Source organism: Thamnophis sirtalis, unplaced genomic scaffold, assembly GCF_051295495.1.
Source record: "Thamnophis sirtalis isolate CommonGarterSnake01/CBP01778 unplaced genomic scaffold, rThaSir2_p1.2 scaffold_4, whole genome shotgun sequence".
NCBI classification, from domain to species: domain Eukaryota; kingdom Metazoa; phylum Chordata; class Lepidosauria; order Squamata; family Natricidae; genus Thamnophis; species Thamnophis sirtalis.
The window spans coordinates 138,688,814-138,713,106 of NW_028261384.1; the positions used below are offsets into that span (position 1 = coordinate 138,688,814).

General features: G+C 48.9%; 1 protein-coding gene across 1 annotated transcript in view; it reads right to left on the reverse strand.

The window, feature by feature from the left end:
- Positions 1 to 2,315: 2,315 nt before the first annotated feature.
- The window catches only part of LOC106554596 (myosin-7), a gene marked incomplete in the record, with an annotated part of 67,371 nt that continues 45,393 nt past the window's right edge, over positions 2,316 to 24,293 (reverse strand). The window contains 17 exon segments of the mRNA XM_087714230.1: positions 2,316 to 2,498; positions 3,418 to 3,552; positions 4,587 to 4,682; positions 6,218 to 6,493; positions 9,026 to 9,151; positions 10,732 to 10,935; positions 12,058 to 12,366; positions 13,270 to 13,394; positions 13,483 to 13,648; positions 15,042 to 15,225; positions 17,767 to 17,963; positions 18,076 to 18,194; positions 19,370 to 19,496; positions 21,301 to 21,690; positions 22,903 to 22,993; positions 23,095 to 23,150; positions 23,152 to 23,241. Of these exon segments, the coding sequence (XP_087570356.1) occupies positions 2,475 to 2,498; positions 3,418 to 3,552; positions 4,587 to 4,682; positions 6,218 to 6,493; positions 9,026 to 9,151; positions 10,732 to 10,935; positions 12,058 to 12,366; positions 13,270 to 13,394; positions 13,483 to 13,648; positions 15,042 to 15,225; positions 17,767 to 17,963; positions 18,076 to 18,194; positions 19,370 to 19,496; positions 21,301 to 21,690; positions 22,903 to 22,993; positions 23,095 to 23,150; positions 23,152 to 23,241 (2,715 nt within the window).

The window sequence follows — 24,293 nt, forward strand, 5'->3', positions numbered from 1 at the left end:
CCCTAATCTCCTTGTGTATCGAGACTTTAAGGCTTTGTGATCCTTAAATCAGGTTTTGCTCTAATCCCGTTTTGTACATATGCAGATTTTTAAGACCGCTTTCTGCTTAGCAGGCGAAATGCCTCTCGCCGTCGGAAATTGCCTGCTGGCAGCCAATTTTCAGGCCTTTCTTTCCCTCAGCCTGGAGGTTACGGCCCGCCGGCAGAGCTGGGAAGCAGAGTTCGGACAGTGAGGATGTTGGGGAGGAACATGGGCCAGTCCTGGAGTCCGGGGAAGGCTCGGATGAGGGCTCTGTGTCGGAGGCAGAGAGGGGGCCAGGGCCGTATGCCAGTTATCAGCTGCCTTCGGAGTCGGACATCAGTGAGGCAGAAGAACAGCTGGAGCCTGTTCCCAGTCTGGGGAAGGCTCGGATGAGGGCTCTGTGTCGGAGGCAGAGATAGGGCCAGGACCGTATGCCAGTTCTCAGCTGCCTTCAGAATCCGACATCAGTGAGGCAGAAGAACAGGTGGAGCCTGTTCCCAGTGTGTGCATGAGTCTGGGGGAGGCTCGGATGAGGGCTCTGTGTCGGAGGTAGAGATGGGGCCAGGACCGTATGCCAGTTATCAGCTGCCTTCGGAGTCGGACATCAGTGAGGCAGAAGAACAGCTGGAGCCTGTTCCCAGTCTGGGGGAGGCTCGGATGAGGGCTCTGTGTCGGAGGTAGAGATGGGGCCAGGACCGTATGCCAGTTACCAACTGCCTTCGGATTCCGACATCAGTGAGGCAGAAGAACAGCTGGAGCCTGTTCCCAGTGTGCGCATACCAGGGGTGAGTTCCTGCCAGCATTACTGCCGGTTCTGCACACCCAAAATTTGCCCGCGTGCACATTGGCCCCTAAAAAGGACTTCACATGCGCACAACGTTAGAAAAAGGGGGGGGGATTTTCATTTTTGCAATGACGATTGCTCTGCACATGCCAGAACCGAAAATCAAGATGGCGGCCCTGCCGATAGAACCGCTTCAGGGACGTGGCAGGGCAGGTTACTACCTACTCGGCCGAAGGGGGCCGAACCAGGAGGAACCCACCTCTGGTGCATGCGCAGCCAGACGAAGGGAGCAGCTAAAGAACGGGGGTCGGCTTGGGAGGAAGGCCACAGGTGGACGATGAATGGCCCCTCCCGGAGGAAATAAAAGAGGAGCGACAGGGGAGTGGAGTTTGCAGGAGGCCATTAGTTCCCTTCATTGGTTCAGGACTCTCTGAGACTCCTTGCTCAGTTTTGCAGATCTCGGCCTGGCAGTTCTCCAAGCCAGATGAGGTCGGTGACCGTAAATCCTCCCTTGAAAGACTTTGTTGGATGCGAATGAGCAGAAATTGCAGGCAATTAATAAAAGGGTTTTTTGTCGGGACTAGGAGTTTTCTTGTTCAGGGACAGAATAGCTGCTGGGGAATTCTGAGAGTTGAAGTCTACACCTCATAAAGGTGCCCCAGGGTTGAGAAATGTGGGTTTAAAGCCTTCCAAAAAGTTTGCAAGTTTCAATACAATACAATAATACAATAGCAGAGTTGGAAGGGACTGTGGAGGTCTTCTAGTCCAACCCCCTGCCTAGGCAGGAAACCCTATACCGTTCCAGACAAATGGCTACCCAACATCTTCTTAAAGACTTCCAGTGTTGGGGCCTTCACAACTTCTGGAGGCAACTTCTGATCCACTGATTCATTGTTCTCACTGCCAGGAAGTTTCTCCTTAGTTCTAAGTTGCTTCTCTCCTTGATTAGTTTCCACCCATTGATTCTTGTTCTACTCTCAGGTGCCTTGGAGAACAGTTTGAGTCCTTCTTCTTTGTGGCAACCCCTGAGATATTGGAAGACTGCTATCATGTCTCCCCTAGTCCTTCTTTTCATCAAACTAGACATATCCAGTTCCTGCAACGGTTCTTCATTATGTTTTAGCCTCCAGTCCCCTAATCCTCTAGGTTGCTCTTCTCTGCACTCTTTCCAGAGTCTCCACATCTTTTCTACATCGTGGCGACCAAAACTGGATGCCGTATTCCAAGTGTGGCCTTACCAAGGCCTTGTAAAGTGGTACTAACCCTTCACGTGATCTTGATTCCATCCCTCTGTTGATGCAGCCTAGAACTGTGTTGGCTTTTTTGGCAGCTGCTGCACACGGCTGGCTCCTATTTAAATGGTTGCCCACTAGGACTCCAAGATCCCTCTCCCAGTTACTACTATTGAGGAAGGTACCACGTATACTCTACCTGTGCATTTCGTTTTTGTTGCCTAAATGTAGAACCTGATTTTTTTCCCCCGTCACGCAATTAAATAAACAACCAAAGGTTTGTTTCATCATTTTTATTCTACCTTGGAGAAGGGAGCAATGCTGATATACAGAGCATGGGAGAATGGGGACAGGTTTCCCCAGAGACTTTTAGGTCTGGGGGTGGGTGCGTGAGGGGTGGGGGTCTCGGAGAGCGGGCCATCCGGTCTTCGAAGGAGTTACTCCTCGTACAAACCTTTCGGCTGGGGAAGAAAGGAGCAAAAGTGAGAAAGGAAGGATTATGGGTAGGAATATGGAAAGGGTTAGGGGTAAGGTTAAAGTTGGGGTAGGGGTAGGAGAAGGGTTAGCATTAAAGTTAGGGGTAGGGATAGGGATAAGGTTAGCGGAATGGGTAGGGTTATGGGTAGGGGTATAGATACGGGTAGGAGTAAGAACAGGGTTAAGGTTAGGGGTAGGGGTAAGGTGGGGTAGAGTTAGGGGTAGGAGTAGGAGTAAAAGTAGGCTTAAGGTTGGGGTAGGCTTAAGGTTAGAGGTAGGAGTAGGGTTAAGGTGGGGGTTGGGGTAGGGGTAGAATTAGAATAGGGTTAAGGTTAGGGTTAGGGGTAGCTGTAGGGTTAAGGTTAAGGGTAGGAGTAGGAGTAGGGATAAGGTGGGGGTAAGGGTAGAATTAGGGGTGGGAGTAGGTGTAAAAGTAGGCTTAAGGTTAGGGGTAGGGTTATGGTTAGAGGTAGGAGTAGGGTTAAGGTGGGGGTTGGGGTAGGGGTAGAATTAGAATAAGGTTAAGGTTAGTGTTAGGGTTAGCTGTAGCGTTAAGGTTAGGGGTCGGAGTAGGGATAAGGTAGGGGTAAGGGTAGAGTGAGGGGTGGGAGTAGGTGTAAAAGTAGGGTTAATGTTAGGGGTAGGGTTAAGGTTATAGGTAGGGGTAGGAATAAAAGTAGGGTTAAGTTTAGGGGTAGGGTTAGGAGTAGGGTTAGAGGTAGGAGTAGGGTTAAAGTAGAGGTAAAGTTAGGGGTAGGGGTAGGAGTACGAGTAGGATTAGGGGTATGGGTAGGGTTAAGGGTAGGGTTAGGGCTAGGATTAGGATTACAGTTAAGGGTAGAGTGAAGAACAGGGGTAGCGATAGAATTAGGGTTAAGATTAGGCTTAAGAGTAGGTCCTCACCTTCACCCCAATGTCACGGCTTTTGGCCCTCAACTTGTTGACCTGGGACTCTGCAATGTCCGCCCTCTCCTCGGCTTCATCCAACTCGTGCTGAACCTTCCGGAATTTGCCCAAGTTGCTGTTGGCTTGCTCCTCCTGGGGGAAAACCGACAAGGGATCAGAGGTGGTATTCAACCGGATTGGACCGCTTTGCCCAAACCGTTAGTGGAAATCGCGGCTGGCCCCCACCCCCCCAGTGGTGGGATTCAAATAATTTAACAACCAGTTCTCTGCCCTAATGACCGTCTGGGTGGGCGTGGCCATGGTGGGTGTGGCCAGGGGGTGTAATAGGGAGCAAAGGCCTCCTTCACCCCCTGGGAGCAAAAATAAATGGGGCGCGGAGGGGATGCGCCGCAACCCCCCTCCCCAGCGCCCCATTTTGGGCCTGGTAGGCCTCCCTGCACTTACCTGGGAGCCAAAATGGGGCGGGTGGGGACTCCTGGAAGGGGCGGGGCCAGCCAGCAATTTAACAACCAGTTCTCTCAAACCAGACCAAACCGGCTCTATTTAGGCACGTTTTCAAGCCATAGCTAATGAATGCCACTATGTGGTTATGTCTTTAAGTATGAATGATTTGAGATAAAAACACGTTCAAATAATTGCAGTCCAATGAGAATTGTGATACCTTGATAGTAAGATATACAAAGATTTTTGATTTAAAGTGTACAATCTAATATGAACTGTAAGTAATGACTGTGGAAGAAATGCACGAAAGTTATCGGTAACCAATCAACACGCTTTCTACAAGATGGGTTTTTGTTCAATTGAAATTAAAAAAATTAAATTTTGGGGGGGTACTTGGCAGGAATTTGCAGATGTGATCATCCTTTATGACCTTCCCCCAAATCTTTCCGACAAGAAAAATCCATGAAAAAAGCTAGATTCACTTAACAACCGTGTGAGGGGTTGTAAGTCAAGGACTAATTGTGCTAATGTTGAGGGGTTGAGAGAGAAGGTTTGGATGAGGGTCCAGATAGGTCAACCACAATTGAGGTGACCATCGAAGTTACAGAGATGGGAAAGGAGGGCCAAGTTCTTCAGCTCGGCGTCCTGAGGTGGGCTCAATAAACCAGGATGAGTGATAAACCAGGATGGTCCCAACAAGGACGGAAAGATGGACCGCTACTTACCGCCTCCTCTGCCTGCCTCTTGTAAGCCTTCACTTTCAACTGGAGCTTGTCAACAAGGTCTTGGAGACGCATCAGGTTCTTGCGATCCTCCTCCGTCTAGGAAGAGACCGAGATGAAGAGATCAGGGTTTGTTTGACCGGCAGCAAAAAGTGAGTTTATATCACCAAGTTTAAATAAGGTCTCACCCTGGGACGGATCACCAGCTCTTAATTGATTGGAAGCATTTGTGAAATTGGAGGGGGGTGGGTCTTTTTAAAGGAAATCCTTCTCTAAACCATGGTTACATTCTAGCTTACATACGGAAATCTTGTTGTGTTCTGAATCTAGTGTTTCCTCAATCTTGGGTACTTAGGCGGGTGGACTTCAACTCCCAGAATTTCCCAGCCAGCTCAGCTGACTGGGAATTCTGGGAACTGAAGTCCACCTGTCTTAAAGAACTCAAAGTTGTGGAAACACTATTCTAGAATATTCTGGAATTCTGGAGTTGAAGTGCACCCACTTTAAAGAACCCAAGGTTGAGGAAACACTATTCTAGATTATTCTGGAATTCTGGGAGTTGAAGTCCATCCGCCTTAAAGAACCCAAAGTTGTGGAAACACTATTCTAGATTATTCTGGAATTCTGGAGTTGAAGTGCACCCAATTTAAAGAACCCAAGGTTGAGGAAACACTATTCTAGAATATTCTAGAATTCTGGGAGTTGAAGTGCACCCACTTTAAAGAACCCAAGGTTGAGGAAACACTAATCTAGAATATTCTGGAATTCTGGGAGTTGAAGTGAACCCACTTTTAAGAACCCAAGGTTAAGGAAACACTATTCTAGAATATTCGGAAATTCTGGTATTTGAAGTCCACCCATCTTAAAGAACCCAAGGTTGAGGAAACACTATTCTAGAATATTCTGGAATTCTGGGAACTGAAGTACACCCCCCCTTAAAGAACCCAAGGTTGAGGAAACACTACTCTAGAATATTCTGGAATTCTGGGAGTTGAAGTCCACCTGCCTTAAGAACCCAAGGTTGAGGAAACACTATTCTAGAATATTCTGGAATTCTGGAGTTGAAGTGCACCCACTTTAAAGAACCAAGGTTGAGGAAACATTATTCTAGATTATTTTGGAATTCTGGGAGTTGAAGTCCACCCGCCTTAAAGAACCCAAAGTTGAGGAAACACTATTCTAGAATATTCTGGAATTCTGGAGTTGAAGTGCACCCACTTTAAAGAACCCAAGGTTGAGGAAACATTATTCTAGATTATTCTGGAATTCTGGGAGTTGAAGTCCATCCGCCTTAAAGAACCCAAAGTTGAGGAAATACTATTCTAGAATATTCTGGAATTCTGGAAGTTGAAGTCCACCTGTCTTAAAGTATCCAAGGTTGAGAAACACAATTCTAGAGCTTTTTTTGCCTCATGGAATTTGTTTTGGATGGACAAAATGTTACATTTTTATAAGATTCGGGGGGGGGATGGGATTCAATCCATCCAACCAACTCCAAATTCTTCATCCCGCCCATTTTAGAGAGGTGCCTCAAAAGCTTTGTTGAAGTCACCGGGGTTGATCCACCCATCCGCACAAAAACCTTCAGAACCAGGGTTGTTGTCCTGGCCAGGTTAACCTGCGCCTCTCCTCACCTGGTAGGTGAGCTCCTTGATGCGTCTCTCACACTTCCGCATCCCTTTGACGTTCTCCACGTTGCGTTTCTGCTCCCCTTCCAGCTCGTTCTCCAGCTCCCGCACTCGGGCCTCCAGTTTCTGAAGCTGCTTCTTGCCGCCCTTGAGGGCCAGCTGCTCCGCCTCGTCCAGGCGCATCTGGAGGTCCTTGATGGTCTGCTCCATGTTCTTCTTCATCCTCTCTAGGTGGGCGCTGGTGTCCTGCTCCTTCTTCAGCTCCTCCGCCATCATGGCCGCCTGCCACGTTCAAGAGGACAATGGAGAAACATGCCCACCAGACAGAAGGAGATGACCTTAAATTGGGGGGGGGGACGACCTCCCACATGTTTACTCCTTCCAAGAATTGGTCCTAGACCCCATATTCGTGTAAAGATTACAGTTGGGGATCCTCTTTTGACCCAGGAATGCTTCTGTCCACCAGTGGGATGGTGGACCCAAGCAAAGGAGAACCTGTTGGTGTGCCTCACTTCATGGACTTTGGATCTCCTTCTTTAAAAACAGGAGAAGGAGGAGCTATTTTGGCTTCACAGGGTTGCTGTGGAGAAGAGGGGAGATCCTGCCCCATAGAGACCCCGTGGTCAGCCTTGCTTTCTCTTTCACACATCACTTTTGTTCTCATCCTTCCTCATGGGGTCTTCTGAACTAGCTTTATGGGCGTAAGGAAGAGAGGTGGGCTGTTGGGTATGTATGGGACAGCTGAATCCCCTCGGGGTGTGTGTTCTGTTAAGATATAGCCTGTTATGCCTTAAAATGGATTCTATTGTACTGCCGTAAAATGGATTCTACTGTTCAGCACAGTACAGCCTGTTGCGCCTTAAAATGGCTTCTACCATACTGCCGTAAAATGACTTCTACTGTACAGCGCAGTACAGGCTGTTGCACCTTAGAAAGTGAAAAATGGCTTCTACTGTACAGCACAGTACAGCCTGTTGCGCCTTAGAAAGTGAAAAATGGCTTCTACTGTACAGCGCAGTACAGCCTTAAAATGGATTCTACCGTACTGCCGTAAAATGACTTCTACTGTACAGCGCAATGGTGACGGCTTCACAGTACCCCCACAAGGAGGCTCCCTCTGGTAAGGAGGAAAATCCAACATTAGAAATTATGTTTGGTGTGGAACAGGGGTGGATTCCTACCGGTTCGGACCGGTACAACCGGACTGGTAGTGGTTTGGCGGCCTAGGTCACTGGAAGCAGCAGTGACCCAAGGCTGCCATATCCCTGGATGGCGCCATAGGCGCATTTCGTTTTTTGCTTCTGAGCATGCGCAGAGCGATTTTTATTGCACTGCGCATGCGTGCGCAGCACGCAATCAAGCGGGCACATGCATGGCGTACCCACGAGCAAACTGGCAGTAGGGATTGCCAGAACGCACCCCTGGTCTGGACATTTCCCCCTATAAATAAATACCCGGGCAACGCCGAGTTATCAGTTAGTAACTCATCAACTATTCTTGGACATTAAAGAAAGGCTGCCTTGTGAGTTGATCTCAGAACGGGACCTACAATCCTTTCGGAATTAATAATAGCCGTCAAAGATAGCATGACATTAATTTAGTAATAAATAATCCCTGTGCGCAATGAAGGCATCTGTTCCAAATTAACCACTCTGTTATCTGATGCCAGGTTATGTCGGCAAGCATTGAAGTGACCAGAAGATGGCAATAAAGAGACATGGGGGGAAAACTCCCTTGGCTGCCATCTGCTGGTCCCTTGGATAGTTGCAACCCAGAAACAATACAATACAATACAATACAAGAGCAGAGTTGAAAGGGATCTTGGAGGTCTCATTAAACTAGACCTACCCAGTTCCTGCAACCGTTCTTCCTATGTTTTAATCTCCAGTCTCCTAATGCTCTTTGTTGCTCTTCTCTGCACTCTTTCTAGAGTCTCCACATATACAATACAATACAATAGCAGAGTTGGACGGGACCTTGGAGGTCTTCTAGTCCAACCCCCTGCCTAGGCAGGAAACCCTATACCGTTCCAGACAAATGGATACCCAACATCTTCTTAAAGACTTCCAGTGTTGGGGCATTCACAACTTCTGGAGGAAACTTCTGTTCCACTGATTAATTGTTCTCACTGTCAGGAAATTCCTCCTCAGTTCTAAGTTGCTTCTCTCCTTGATTAGTTTCCACCCATTGCTTCTTGTTCTGCCCTCAGTTGCCTTGGAGAATAGTTTGACTCCCTCTTCCTTGGGGCAACCCCTGAGATATTGGAAGACTCCTATCATGTCTCCCCTAGTCCTTCTTTTCATTAAACTAGACATACCCAGTTCCCGCAACCGTTCTTCCTATGTTTTAGCCTCCAGTCCCCTAATGCTCTTTGTTGCTCTTCTCTGCACTCTTTCTAGAGTCTCCACATCTTTTCTACATCGTGGCGACCAAAACTGAATGCCGTATTCCAAGTGTGGCCTTACCAAGGCCTTGTAAAGTGGTATTAACCCTTCACGGGATCTTGAGTCTCTCCCTCTGTTGATGCAGCCTAGAACTGTGTTGGCTTTTTTGGCAGCTGCTGCACACGGCTGGCTCATAGTTAAATGGTTCTCCACTAGGACTCCAAGATCCCTCTCCCAGTTACTACTATTGAGCAAGGTACCACCTATACTGTACCTGTGCATTTCGTTTTTCTTGCCTAAATGTAGAACCTTACTCTCTTCACCATTGAATTTCATTTTATTAGATAGTGTCCAATGCTTTCTAAATAGCCCCTCATTTGAATTACTGCTTTCTTGTAAATGTAGGTGTGCTAAAACAAATGTCACTCACGTCTGTGATGGCTTTCTTTGCCTTCTCTTCAGCATTTCTGCATTCCTGAATGGCGTCTTCCACCTCTGTCTGCAGCTGGGAGAGGTCTGACTCCATCTTCTTCTTCTGGTTGATGAGGCTGGTATTCTATGGAGAGGTAAAAGGAAGGAAAGAAAGAGAGAAGTAGAGAAAGAAATAAGGAAGGAGAAGGAAGGAAAGAAAGAAGGAAGAAAAGAGAGGAGAGGAGTAGAGAGTAGGAGAGGAGAGGAAGAAGGAAAGAGAGAAGGAAAGGAAGGAGGAAGGAGAGAAGGAAGGAAACAAAAGAAAGTAGAGAGAAGAGAAAGAAATTAAGAAGGAAGAAAAGAAGAAAGGAAGGAGAGGAGAAGAGAGGGGGAGGGGAGGGGAGGGGAGGAGGGAAATAAAAAGAGAAGGAAAGAGGGGAGAAAGGAAGAAGGAAGGAAACAAGGGAAAGAAGGAGAGGTACAGGTAGAGATATGGGTAGGAGAGGAGGGGAGAGGAGAGAATAGAAAAGAACAGAAGAGAGAAACATAAAAGAAGAAGTTAAGAGAAGGTAAGAGAGGGGAGAGGAGAAAGGAAGAAGTTAAAATGGAGAGGAGATGAGGGAAGGGGAAGGGAGTGGAAGAGAGGAGAACAGAAAAGAAGAGAGAAAAAGAAAGGAAGAAGTTAAGAGAAGAAAATGGAGAGGAGAGAAAAAGAGAGAAGAAAAGGGAGATGAGACAATGGAAGGGGAGGGAAAGGAGGAGAGGAGAAAAAAAGAAAGAAAGGAGTTAGGAAAAGGGACAGAAGAGAGAAAAAGAAAGGAAGGAGTTAAGAGAAGAAAAGGGAGAGAAGAGAAGAGAGAAAAAGAAAAGAAGGAGAAGAAAAGGGAGAGGATAGAAAAAGAAAGAAGTTAAGAGAAGAAAAGGGAGAGGAGAGAAGAAAAGAGAAAAAGAAAGGTAGAGGTTAAGAGAAGAAAAGGGAGACGATGGGAGGGGAGGGAAAGGGTGGAGGAGAGGAGAGGAGAAAAGAGAAGAGAAAAGAAAGAAAGGAGTTAGGAAAAGGGAGAGAAGAGAAAAAAGAAAGGAAGGAGTTAGGAAAAGGGAGAGAAGAGAAAAAAGAAAGGAAGGAGTTAAGAGAAGAAAAGGGAGAGGAGAGAAGAGAAGAGGAAAAAAGAAAGGAAGGAGAGAAGAGAAGAGAAGAGAAAAAAGAAAGGAAGGAGTTAAGAGAAGAAAAGGGAGAGAAGACAAGAGAAAAAAGAAAGGAAGGAAAAGGGAGAGAAGAGAAAAAAGGAAAGGAAGGAGTTAGGAAAAGGGAGAGAAGAGAAAAAAGAAAGGAAGGAGTTAAGAGAAGAAAAGGGAGAGGAGAGAAGAGAAGAGGAAAAAAGAAAAGAAGGAGTTAGGAAAACGGAGAGGAGAGAATGGAAAAAAGAAAGGAAGGAATTAGGAAAAGGGAGAGAAGAGAAGAGAAAAAAGGAAAGGAAGGAATTAGGAAAAGGGAGAGAAGAGAAAAAAAGAAAGGAAGGAGTTAAGAGAAGAAAAGGGAGAGAAGAGAAAAAAGAAAGGAAGGAGTTAAGAGAAGAAAAGGGAGAGAAGAGAAGAGATCAAGAGAGTCTTTCATTTCTGGATCGCGAGCGAGTGGAAAGAGGGTCCGGGGAGCAGGACCCCCGCATGCCCCTTGGCTGCTCACAGCCCCTGAGGACCTTGGAGAATGGCGGCTTCTCCCCTTACCTGGGTGTGAAGGAGCTGGACTCTTTCACTGGTGTCAATGAGTTCCTGCTCCGCCAGTTTCCGGGCCCGCTCCGTCTGCTCCACCACAGCCCGCAGCTCCTCCAGCTCAGCCTGGAGCAGGTTGTTCCTCCGCTCCACAATGGCGATGTTTTCCTTCAGGTCCTCGTTGGCTCGGACCGCGTCGTCCAGCTGGATGTGAGTATCCTAGAAAGGGGAGAAGGACAGGTGGAATGAGCAAGGGGAAAGCTCAACTGGAGACAGATGGAATGGATGGAAGGAAGGAAGGAAAGAAGTGAGGGAGGGAAAGAGGGGAAGGAAGGGAAGTGAGGGAGGGAAGGAGAGAAAGGAAGAAAAGTTGTGAGGGAAGGAAAGAGAGGAAGGAAGGAGAGGAAGGAAGGGAAGTGAGGGAGGGAAGGAGAGGAAGGAAGGAAGTGACGGAAGGAAAGAGTGGAGAGAAAGAGAGGAAGGAAGGGAAGTGAGGGAGGGAAGGAGAGGAAGGAAGGGAAGAAGTGAGGGAAGGAAAGAGAAGAAGGAAGGAAATGACGGAAGGAAAGAGAGGAGAGAAGGAGAGGAAGGAAGGGAAGTGAGGGAGGGAAGGAGAGAAAGGAAGAAAAGTAGTGAGGGAAGGAAAGAGAGGAAGGAAGGAGAGGAAGGAAGGGAAGTGAGGGAGGGAAGGAGAGGAAGGAAGGGAAGAAGTGAGGGAAGGAAAGAGAAGAAGGAAGGAAATGATGGAAGGAAAGAGAGGAGAGAAGGAGAGGAAGGAAGGGAAGTGAGGGAGGGAAGGAGAGGAAGGAAGGAAAGAAGTGAGGGAAGAAAAGAGGAAGGAAGGAAGGAAGGAAGGAAGGAAGGAAGGAAGGAAGGAAGGAAGTGACGGAAGGAAAGAGAGGAGAGAAGGAGAGGAAGGAAGGGAAGTGAGGGAGGGAGAGAAGGAGAGGAAGGAAGGGAAGTGAGGGAGGGAAGGAGAGGAAGGAAGGAAAGAAGTGAGGGAAGAAAAGAGGAAGGAAGGAAGGAAGGAAGGAAGGAAGTAAGTGACGGAAGGAAAGAGAGGAGGAAGGAGAGGAAGGAAGGGAAGTGAGGGAGGGAAGGAGAGGAAGGAAGGAAAGAAGTGAGGGAAGGAAAGAGGAAGGAAGGAAGTGACACAAGGAAAGAGAGGAGGGAAGGAGAGGAAGGAAGGGAAGAAGTGAGGGAAGGAAAGAGAGGAGGGAAGGAGAGGAAGGAAGGAAAGAGAGGAAGGAAAGAATTGAGGAAGGAAGGAGAGGAAGGAAAGAATTGAGGAAGAAAAGAGAGGAAGGGAGGTCCTTCTCAAGACCAACCCCCAGGCCGTACCTTCAGGTAGCCTTGTAAAGATTTCACTTGCTTCTGGGCTTCGGTGGCGATGCGGTTGGCATGGCTGAGCTGGATCTCCATCTCGTTGAGGTCGCCCTCCATCTTCTTCTTGATCCTCAAGGCCTCGTTGCGGCTGCGGGTCTCGGCGTCCAGAGAAGCTTGGAGCGAGTCCACCGTCCGGAGGTGATTCCGCTTGGCCTGATCCATCTCCTCGTCCTTCTCGGCCAACTTGCGCTCCATTTCGGCCTTGATCTGGTTGAACTCCAGCTGAGCTCGGAGGATCTTGCCTTCCTCGTGTTCCAGGGACGCCTGGGGGAAACGTTGGACGGAGAGAGAGAGAAGAAGATGGGAGAGACAATCCTTAGATCCTGGGTAGCCAACATGGTGACTGTGATACCAACAGGAACTCCGGATACGAAGATGTGGCCTCCAGAAAGCTCTGTATGTTATAGATTAGCATGGCCGCCATTTTGTGAGAAGGCACTTCTATCATAGCGGCCATTTTGTCTGCACCTGCCAAGTTTCCAGTGCCCACAAATATTGCTACCCCTATTTCCAATGAAGAAACAAAAATGCAAGTGGTCCTCCACTTACAACAGTTCTTTTAGTGACCGTTCACACCTTCAACCGTTACAGCATCCCCACGTTCTACGTGGTCAAAATGCTCCTCCTTTAGCGACCTTCCAACCATCCAAAGTCAATGGGGAAGCCGGATTAACTCAAGAATGGTGTGACTCGCTTAACAACTTGCAGGGATTCCACTTAAAAACCACGGCGAGGGAGGTCGTCAAGTGGGGCGAAAAACTGACTTAACAACGGGCTCGCTTAGCAACAGAAATTGGGGGCTCAATTTTAGCCATAAGTCGAGGACTGCCAGTATGCTATGAATGGAACTCGGTCCCTATCGGTGGCGCTAGCTATGGTGTGGTAAATTTCTTTAAAACCATAAACACAATTGTTTCATCCCTGTTAAGCTTCTAGATTATCGATCAATCAGAATAGAGCTGGAAGGGAACTTTAGAGGTCTTCTAGTCCAACCCTCCTCCTATTTTTGAAGATGAGAAGAAATGGAGTCTAGGAAATCTAGTTTTGGCCGCCATTTTGAGTTCTTTACCCACATTCTGAAGCCCGGGGAAGAACTCAACTGAAAACAAAATGGCGGAGAACTTGAGTTGAGGGTGCTGGTTTTCCACAGCCCAGAGGACTTCTCACCTCAGCTTCCTCAAGAGCCGCCTGCAGCTCCATCTTCTCGGCCTCCAGCCCCTTCCGCGCCTTCTCAAGCTCATGAATGGCCTTGCCGGTGCTTCCCAGTTGCTCGGTGAGATCAGAAATCTCCTCTGTACGAGAAGAGAAGAAAAAGTTGGGTCGTCCAGAGGAAGAAGGACCTAGAAATAAGGAGGCTCTGAACGTGGATGATAGACCCACCTTGCAAGTTCTTGTTCTCCCTCTTGATGGTCTCCAGATGTTCCAGAGATTCCTCGTAGGCGTTCTTCAGCTTGAAGAGCTCCGTGCTGAGGGACCTGGACTCTTTTTGAGATGCTTCCAGCTCAGTTTGGGACTCCTCAAACTTTTGCTTCCACTCCGACAAGATCTGGGGTGGAGGGAGCAGGAGGAGGAGGAGAATCAGAAGAATGGGGAAGAGGAGAAAGGAGGAAGAGGAGGAGGAGGAGAGGAGGAAGAGGAGAAAAAGAAAGAGGAGGAGGGGAATCAAAAGAATTAGAAGGAGAAAGAAGAGGAGGAGAGATGAGAAGAACCAGAAGAAGGAGGAGGAGGAAGAAGAATGAGAGTAGAAGAATGAAAAGGAGAAAAGGAAGAGAAAGAGGAAAAGAGGAGGAGGAGGCAGAAGAGGAGGCGGAGGAGAAAAAAGAGGAGAAGGAAAACGAGAAAGAGGAGCAGGAGAGGAGAAGAATCGAAAGAAGGAGAAGAAGGAGGAAGAAGAGAAGGAGGAGAAGGAGAGTAGAAGAATGAAGAGGAGGTGAAGGGGAAGGAAGAGAAAGACAAGAAGAAGACAAAGAAGATGAGGAGGAAGGAGGAGGAGGGGGAGAATCCGAAAAATGGAGAAACAAAGAGGAGGAGCAGGAGCAGAAGGAGGAAAATGAGAAAGAGGAGCAGGAGGAAGAGAAGAATCAAAAGAATGAGGAAAAGGAGGAAGAAGAGGAGAAGGATAGAAGAAGGAGGAGAAGAAAATGAGAAATGAGAAGAAAGAGAAGAGGAGCAGAAGGAGGAAGTGGAGGAGGAAGAAGGAAGAGGAGGAAGACAAGAAGAGGAGGAGGAGAAGGAAAATCAGAAGAATGAGGAAAAGGAGAAAGAAGAGGAGAAGGAAAGGAGGAGGAAGAGGAAGAAGAGGAAGAGGAGGAGGAGAATCAGAAGAATGAGGAAAAGGTGAAAGGAGGAAGAGAAGAAAAGAAGGAGGAAGAGGAAGAAGAAGAGGAGGAAAATCAGAAGAAGGAGGAGAAGGAGAAAGAGGAGAAGAAAAGGAGGAGGAGGAAGAAGAGGAGGAGGAGGAGAATCAAAAGAATGAGGAAAAGGAGAAAGGAGGAAGAGGAGAAGAAAAGAAGGAGGAAGAGGAAGAAGAGGAGAAAAATCAGAAGGAGGAGAAGGAGAAAGAGGAGAAGAAAAGGAGGAGGAGGAAGAAGAAGAGGAGGAGGAGGAGAATCAGAAGAATGAGGAAAAGGAGAAAGGAGGAAGAGGAGAAGAAAAGAAGGAGGAAGAGGAAGAAGAGGAGGAAAATCAGAAGAAGGAGGAGAAGGAGAAAGAGGAGAAGAAAAGGAGGAGGAGGAAGAAGAGGAGGAGGAGAAGAATCAGAAGAATGAGGAAAAGGAGAAAGGAGGAAGAGGAGGAGGAGCAGGAGGAGGAGGAAAAGGAGAAAGTGACTCTGGTTTCCTCACTGAGTGTGCTATTCAGAAGGTCACAATAGGGGATGGTGTAAGAATTTCCTCCGCCCATAATGCTCTGCTCTTTTTCTCCCATGTTCCCCAACATACTTTGTCGAAGTTCCTTTGCTTCTTGTCCAGGGCAGCGGCAGCCGCGTTCGAGCGCTCCACGTCCACCATCAGATCTTCAATCTCGTTCTGCAGGCGGTGTTTGGTCTTCTCCAGCGAGGAACACTTGGCGTTCACCGCCTCCACCGCTTCTTCGGCATCCTGAAGCCGCTGAGCCAGCTTCTTCCTGGTAGGCAAGGAGATGTCCTGATGAATCGGCCCCACCCCAAAGCCACGAAGAGGTCATCTGTCATGGGACACCCAAGCTAAACTGGGAGGTAGGACCACCGTTTGGGTATTTATGGGACAACTCAAAGCTAACCAGTTTCTGAGGGAAAAGGGAAAGGGAAAGTGAAGAAGATGGGGTGGAAGGTAGCCATCTTGGATGGGGTGGTAGAAGGACACAATGAGTTGGAGAGGTGGAGTGGAAGAAAGCCATCTTGGATGGGGCAGTAGAGGGACGCAATAAGTTGGAGAGGGACTAAGAGGTGGAGTGGAAGGAAGCCATCTTGGATGGGGTGGTAGAGGGACACAATGAGTTGGAGAGGGATGAGGAGGTGGAGTGGAAGGAAGTCGGGATGGAGTGAAAGGAAGCCATCTTGGATGGGGTGGTAGAGGGACACAATGAGTTGGAGAGGGACGAGGAGGTGGAGTGGGAGGAAGTTGGGATGGAGTGGAAGGTAGCCATCTTGGATGTGGGTAGAGGGACACAATGAGTTGGAGATGGACTAGGACGTGGAGTGGGAGGAAGTCGGGATGGAGTGGAAGGAAGCCATCTTGGATGGGGTGGTAGAGGGACACAATGAGTTGGAGAGGGATGAGGAGGTGGAGTGGGAGGAAGTCGGGATGGAGTTGAAGGAAGCCATCTTGGATGGGGTGGTAGAGGGTCACAATGAGTTGGAGAGGGACGAGGAGGTGGAGTGGGAGGAAGTCGGGATGGAGTGGAAGGAAGCCATCTTGGATGGGGTGGTGGAGGGATACAATGAGTTGGAGAGGGACGAGGAGGTGGAGTGGGAGGAAGTCGGGATGGAGTGGAAGGAAGCCATCTTGGATGGGGTGGTAGAGGGACACAATGAGTTGGAAATGGACTAGGATGTGGAGTGGGAGGAAGTCGGGATGGAGTGGAAGGAAGCCATCTTGGATGGGGTGGTAGAGGGACACAATGAGTTGGAGAGGGATGAGGAGGTGGAGTGGGAGGAAGTCGGGATGGAGTTGAAGGAAGCCATCTTGGATGGGGTGGTAGAGGGTCACAATGAGTTGGAGAGGGACGAGGAGGTGGAGTGGGAGGAAGTCGGGATGGAGTGGAAGGAAGCCATCCTGGATGGGGTGGTAGAGGGACACAATGAGTTGGAGAGGGATGAGGAGGTGGAGTGGGAGGAAGTCGGGATGGAGTTGAAGGAAGCCATCTTGGATGGGGTGGTAGAGGGACACAATGAGTTGGAGAGGGATGAGGAGGTGGAGTGGAAGGAAGTCGGGATGGAGTGAAAGGAAGCCATCTTGGATGGGGTGGTAGAGGGACACAATGAGTTGGAGAGGGACGAGGAGGTGGAGTGGGAGGAAGTTGGGATGGAGTGGAAGGTAGCCATCTTGGATGTGGGTAGAGGGACACAATGAGTTGGAGATGGACTAGGACGTGGAGTGGGAGGAAGTCGGGATGGAGTGGAAGGAAGCCATCTTGGATGGGGTGGTAGAGGGACACAATGAGTTGGAGAGGGATGAGGAGGTGGAGTGGGAGGAAGTCGGGATGGAGTTGAAGGAAGCCATCTTGGATGGGGTGGTAGAGGAACACAATGAGTTGGAGAGGGATGAGGAGGTGGAGTGGGAGGAAGTCGGGATGGAGTGGAAGGAAGCCATCTTGGATGGGGTGGTGGAGGGATACAATGAGTTGGAGAGGGACGAGGAGGTGGAGTGGGAGGAAGTCGGGATGGAGTGGAAGGAAGCCATCTTGGATGGGGTGGTAGAGGGACACAATGAGTTGGAAATGGACTAGGATGTGGAGTGGGAGGAAGTCGGGATGGAGTGGAAGGAAGCCATCTTGGATGGGGTGGTAGAGGGACACAATGAGTTGGAGAGGGATGAGGAGGTGGAGTGGGAGGAAGTCGGGATGGAGTTGAAGGAAGCCATCTTGGATGGGGTGGTAGAGGGTCACAATGAGTTGGAGAGGGACGAGGAGGTGGAGTGGGAGGAAGTCGGGATGGAGTGGAAGGAAGCCATCCTGGATGGGGTGGTAGAGGGACACAATGAGTTGGAGAGGGATGAGGAGGTGGAGTGGGAGGAAGTCGGGATGGAGTGGAAGGAAGCCATCTTGGATGGGGTGGTAGAGGGACACAATGAATTGGAGAGGAACTAAGAGGTGGAGTGGAAGGAAGCCATCTTGGATGGGGCAGTAGAGGGACGCAATAAGTTGGAGAGGGACTAGGAGGTGGAGTGGGAGGAAGTCGGGATGGAGTGGAAGGAAGCCATCTTGGATGGGGTGGTAGAGGGACACAATGAATTGGAGATGGACTAGGAGATGGAGTGGGGGGAAGCCATCTTGGATGGGGTGGTAGAGGGACACAATGAATTGGAGAGGGACTAGGAGATGGAGTGGAAGGAAGCCATCTTGGATGGGGCGGTAGAGGGATGCAATAAGTTGGAGAGGGACTAGGAGGAAAACCAGGATGAGAAGAAGACCCCTCAGGTGATGGATGTCTCTGGGGACATGGATGAAGATGAGGGAGCCACTCACTTGGCCTCCTCCAGTTCTTCTGTCCTCTGGATGGCATCAGTTTCATACTTGGTCCTCCACTGAGCCACCTCCGAGTTGGCCTTGGAAAGCGAACGCTGGAGCTCAGCTTTGGCCTCCGTTTCTTCTTCGTACTGTTCCCTCAGAAGGTCACAGTCGTGGCGTGCGGACTGGAGCGCATGGGCCAAAGCATTCTTGGCCTAGAGGTGGAGAAGAACAGAGATGCATTCTCAGTGTCTCGTTTGTGGCCTAGTTAGCTCCATCTCTCTCAGTGTCTCCCTGGTGACCCTCAGCCTTCCACGTGTCTCCTGCCTTTGCTTCTTCCTCAAGTTGTCTCTTCAGATCTTCTAGCTGTTGAGTGTAGGTCAACTTTCCTCGGGTCAACTGGCTGATCAAAGCTTCTTTTTCATCCAACTGGCGGGACAATTCGCCTGGAATAATTAAAAAAAATAGGCGAGGGAGAATGGAGATCGAAGGTTTCCCCAGGAGCGGTAGACAATTGGTTACAGGTAGTCCTCATGTTAGGACCATAATGGAACCTGCATATCATTGGTCACCACACAAGAGGTTGAGACTCTAGAAAGAGGGCAGAGAAGAGGAACCAGGATGATGAGGGGACTGGAGGCTCAAACATACAATGAACAGTTGCAGGAACTGGGCCTGGCTAGTCTAGTGAAGAGAAGGACCAGGGGAGACATGAGGACAGTCTTCCAATATTTGAGGGGCTGCCCCAAAGAGGAGGGGGGTCAAGCTATCTTCCAAGGCACCTGAAGGCCAAGACAAGGAATGATGGATGGAAACTGACCAAGGAGAGATTCAACCTGGAAATAAGGATAAATTTTCTGACATGGAGAACAATCAATCCATGGAACAGAAGTTGCCTTCAGAAGTTGTGGGAGCTTCATCCCTGGAGGCTTTCAAGAAGAGACTGGACTACCATCTGTCAGAAATGGTGTAAGGTCCCCTCCTTGGGCGGGGGGTGGGTGGGTGTTGGACTAGATGACCTACAAGATCCCGTCCAACTCTGATCATCTGTAATCTATCATCTATCATGGTGGAAACTCATAATGGTCGCAAAACAGGGAGGTCACATCACTGACTTGATTTTATTTTAATTTTCTTTTGCAGTGATTGTTAAGAGAAAGACTGGTTGTTAAGTGAATCCGGGGCATTAAGTGAACATCAAAGTGAATCAATGGTTTGGTAAAAGGATGGTTCTGCCAAAATTTGAAAGGGAATTACCGAGTTTAGGAGAAGATTGTCATAAAACATGGTCATAAGATTATGAGATGGTGAAAATGACTGCAAATGGACCATCGTTGTTGAAGGTCCATGAGACTATGTGACCACAGGGGGAGGGGTTGACCATTAGAACTTCAAACCCAGGTTGTTGGTCTCCACCAGGAAGGACTGTCAGAACTTTGATGGTTGTTGAACAACGGGTTGTAAATTGAGAATTATCTGTATTCAGACAGATTATTCCTCAGGCTTAGTACTTCCAAGAAAGATAATTTGTTGGTCAACGTGGACAGTTTTGGGAGAAGAAGACCCAGAGAATGATCGGGAGTTCTTAAGGATAAACGTGTAGAGTTCTCCCGTTGCTTACCATTCTCGGTCTGGAGCTTGGCTCGCTGCGAAGTGAGGTCGTGGACCATGCGCTGAGACTCTTCGGACTTGGCCCGGTGCTCATTCATTTGGTCTTCAAACGTCCGACACATCTTCTCCAGATTGGCCTAGGTTTCCAGAAGGAGAAGACGGGGTGAAAAAAAACTAGAGAAATAGATTTAAATAAGGGAGGGGGGGATGGTGCATGGATTGGATGGATGGATGGATGGATGGATGGATGGATGGACGGACGGACGGATTGGGTCGATGGATGGATGGAAGGGTTATGTGGATGGATGGGTGGATGGATTGGGTGGATGGATGGAAGTATGGAAGAATCAGTGGGTGGGTTGGCTGGTGGGTGGATGGATGGAAGGAAGGAAGGAAGAAGGGATGGATGGATGGGTGGATAGATGGGTAGATGGATACATGGATGGATGATAGGTAGATTAGATGGATGGATGGATGGATGGATGGATTGGGTGTTTGGATGGATGGATGGATTGGGTGGATGGATGGATGGAAGGAAGGATGGGTTGGTGAGTGGGTGGCTGTATGGAAGGAAGGAAGGAAGGAAGGAAGGAAGGAAGGAAGGAAGGAAGGAAGGAAGGAAGGAAGGAAGGAAGGATGGATGGATGGATAGATAGATGATAGGTTGGATGGGTGGGTGGTTGGATGGATAGATAGATGATAGGTAGATTGGATGGATGGATGGATGGATGGATGGATGGATGGATGGATTGGGTGTTTGGATGGATGGATGGATTGGGTGGATGGATGGAAGGAAGGATGGGTTGGTGAGTGGGTGGCTGTATGGAAGGAAGGAAGGAAGGAAGGAAGGAAGGAAGGATGGATGGATGGATAGATGATAGGTTGGATGGGTGGGTGGTTGGATGGATAGATAGATGATAGGTAGATTGGATGGATGGATGGATGGATGGATGGATGGATTGGGTGTTTGGATGGATGGATTGGGTGGATGGATGAAAGGAAGGATGGGTTGGTGAGTGGGTGGCTGTATGGAAGGAAGGAAGGAAGGAAGGAAGGAAGGAAGGAAGGATGGATGGATGGATGGATGGATGGATAGATGATAGGTTGGATGGGTGGGTGGTTGGATGGATAGATAGATGATAGGTAGATTGGATGGATGGATGGATGGAAGGATGGATGGATGAATTAATGGATGGATGAATTGAGTTTTTGGGTGGATGGCTGGATTGGGTGGATGGATGGGTGGAAGGATGGGTTGCTGGGTGGGTGGCTGTATGGATGGATGGAAGAAAGGAAGGAAGAAGGAAGGAAGGAAGAAGGGATGGATAGATAGATGATAGGTTGGATGGATGGGTGGTTGGATGGATAGATAGATCGGTAGATGATAGGTAGAATGGATGGATGGATAGATGATAGGTTGGATGGATGGATGGGTAGTTGGATGGATAGATAGATAGATCGGTAGATGATAGGTAGATTGGATAGATGGATGGGTGGGTGGGTGGATGGATGGATGGATGGATGGACAGACCGATGGAGAAACAAGTCATTTTGTCTTGACATACATTGAACTACTATCATCCTCGCAAACATGGCTCTGCTGGTTGAGGATGATGGAAGATAGGACCATGATATGCCATGGCATATTTTAAAAAGTACAATGGAATGACAAGTTCAAAGAAAAAGAAAATAGGAGGAAGGTTGAGTAAAAACTCAAAATCGTTGAGGACCAAAAGATTGTGGAGCAGATCCCGTTCAGATGTAGGGACAATTCATATTCTCCTCGTCTTTTGGGCTCTTCCTCCTTTCCAAATTCATTATGACCGTGTCTCCATCTCCAAAACCCAACCTTGTCCACAAATCTGGATTTCCCTCCACCCATTTCTAAGGGGCAGCTGCATTGGGGGGCCCCCGCCCACCACCTCTTCATCAATGTCGGACCTTGGCTTTCACGAGCTGCTCCATGTTGGAGGCCATGTCGTCCACTTCTAGCTTCAGCTCGCTCTTCTCCTTCTCCAGCTTCTGCTTCACCCGCTGCAGGTTGTCGATCTGCTCGCCCAGCTCGGCCACGGAATCCGCGTGCTTCTTGCGCAGGGTGGCCGCCGTGGCCTCGTGCTGCAGCGTGGACTCTTCCAGGTCGCGCCGCATCTTCTGGAACTCGGCCTCCCGCTTCTTGTTCATCTCGATCTGCACCGAGGTGGCCCCTCCGGCTTCCTCCAGACGCTCGCTGATCTCCTCCAGTTCTCGCGAGAGTTCAGCCCGCTGTTTCTCCACCTTGGCGCGGGCCGTGCGCTCCGCTTCTAGTTCTTCCTCCAGTTCCTCGATTCGTGCCTGGGTCAGGGAGAAGGATGTCATTTAATGGTTCAGAAAGTAGACTTAACCTGAGTTAATTTTGACTCCAAATGAATCTGATATCTCCAGATGGCCAAACTCAAACCAAAGATCCTAAGGATTTCCAGAGAAAGACATTGGAAATGCAAAAACAAAATTGTCCTGGAGAACCAATAATTTAGGTAGAACCAGAGGTGGGTTTAATTTTACCACTGGTTCGCCGCACACTGAAACTGTGAGCATGCATGCAGCTTGCACACCTGTACGCGGCTTAGAACATGTGACTAAATAGGATGGCATAGAGCAGCGGCAGGTGGATGGAGCCCACCCGCAGGTCGCACTACCATTTTGCCTGAACCAGTCTGAACCGGCTGAATACCACCACTAGGTAGAACCTACCTAGATTAGAAGTTCTTGAGTACTTCAGCCCATGAGGACATTTTTGCTATTATGGCTATCGATTAGCGGAAACAGAGAGTTGTAACAGTGAGAACCTTGGTACTTGTGGACACCGTGTTGGACATTCTAGACCTGGGGTGTCAAACTCAAGGCCCGTGGGCCAGATCTGGCCCACAATGTGGTTGGATCTGGCCCACAAGGCTGATCTGGTCCACCCAATGCGGAGAGAAAATGCTAACAGTTTGGAAAGTGGCATCAAGCTGGCCATGCCCACCCAGACGGTCATGCCCAGTGAGTGGTGTCAAGCTGGCCATGCCCAGTGAGTGGCGCCCATCCAGTTATCCATGCCCAGTGAGTGGCATCAAGCTGGCCATGCCCACCCAGTCGGCCATGCCCAGTGAGTGGCATCAAGCTGGCCATGCCCACCCAGTCAGCCATGCTCAGTGAGTGGCGTCAAGCTGGCCATGCCCACCCAGTCGGCCATGCCCAGTGAGTGGCGTCAAGCTGGCCATGCCCACCCAGTCGGCCATGCCCAGTGAGTGGTGTCAAGCTGGCCATGCCCAGTGAGTGGTGTCAAGCTGGCCACACCCGCCTAGTCAGCCATGCCCAGTGAATGCTGTCAAGCTGGCCATGCCCATCCAGTTGGCCATGCCCACCCAGCCCCACAAGGTCAACCAGAGCCCTGATGTGGCCCTCAGTGAAATTGAGTTTGACACCCCTGTTCTGGACCTTATCCAAAAATGTTGTTTTCTAGTTTTGATCTAGATTTTTGTTTTTAGAGAAACCCTCTCAACGTAGACTTGGACGTTGTACCTGTAACTCTTTGAGTTTCTTCTGCAACTGGGCGGCCAAGGATTGCTCATCTTCAATTCTAGCATTCAAGGCGCTCAACTCAAAGTCCTTCCTGTGAATCAGGAAGGGGAACCAGGTTGGATCAAGAGTGGTCAAGAGATGGACAGCAGCTTCCACCTCCAAAACTGGGTATTAGAAGGGTGCGACACCTACTTTTTCAGCTTTTCGTCAAGTTGTTGCTTGTCGTTCTCCAAATCCATGATGCTTTCCCTGGGCCAGCTTCAAGTCCCCTTCCAACTTCCTCTTGGCCCGCTCAAGGTCCATACGGATCTTCTTCTCCTGTTCCAAGGAGCCTTCCAGCTGTCAGGACAAGAAAAACCAAATCAGTGAGGTCAATTCTGTAGGAGGAGTACTGGAAAAAGCCCTCATAACAGCCCAGAACAACAGCCGGAAAACAGCCGGAAAATGGCCCCCAAAAGGACCAAAAACAGCCCAGAAAAACAGCCTGAAAATGGTCTGAAAACCGGCCGAAATGGTCTGAAAATGGCCCAAAAAACGGCCTGAAAATGGCTCAGAAAATGGCTAAAAATGGCCCAGAAAAACAACCTAAAATGGCCTGAAAAACGGCCACAAACAGCTTGGAAAACCAGCCTGAAAATAGCACACAAACGGCCTGGAAAACGGCCCTGAAAACAGCCTGAAAAATGGCCAAAACAGCTCAGAAAAACAGCCTGAAAATGGCCCCAAAACGGTCTGAAAATGGCTTAAAAAACAACCTGAAAATGACCCAAAAATGGCCAAAAACAGCTCAGAAAAACGGCCTGAAAATGCCCCCCAAATGCCCTGAAAATGGCCCAAAAGCCAGCCTGAAAATGGCCTGAAAAATGGCTACAAAGGCCTAAAAAACAGCCCTGAAAAACAGCCCCAAAACAACCTGAAAACGGCCCAAAAAACAGCCTGAAAATGGCTCAGAAAATGGCCAAAAATGGCCCAGAAAAACAACCTAAAAATGGCCTGAAAAACAGGCACAAACAGCTCAGAAAACCAGCCTGAAAATAGCCCACAAATGGCCTGAAAAACGGCCTGAAAATAACCCCCCAAATGACCAAAAACAGCCTGAAAAACGGCCCTGAAAGCCTGAAAATGGCCAAAACAGCTCCGAAAAATGGCCTGAAAATGGCTCAAAAATGGTCTGAAAATGGCTTAAAAAAACAACCCCAAAATGACCCGAAAATGGCTAAAAACAGCTCAGAAAAACGGCCTGAAAATGCCCCCCAAATGGCCAGAAAATGGCTCAAAAACCAGCCTGAAAACGGCCTGAAAAATGGCCTGAAAATGGCTCAGAAAAACAACCTAAAATGGCCTGAAAAATGGTGACAAACAGCTCACAAAACCAGCCTGAAAATAGCCCA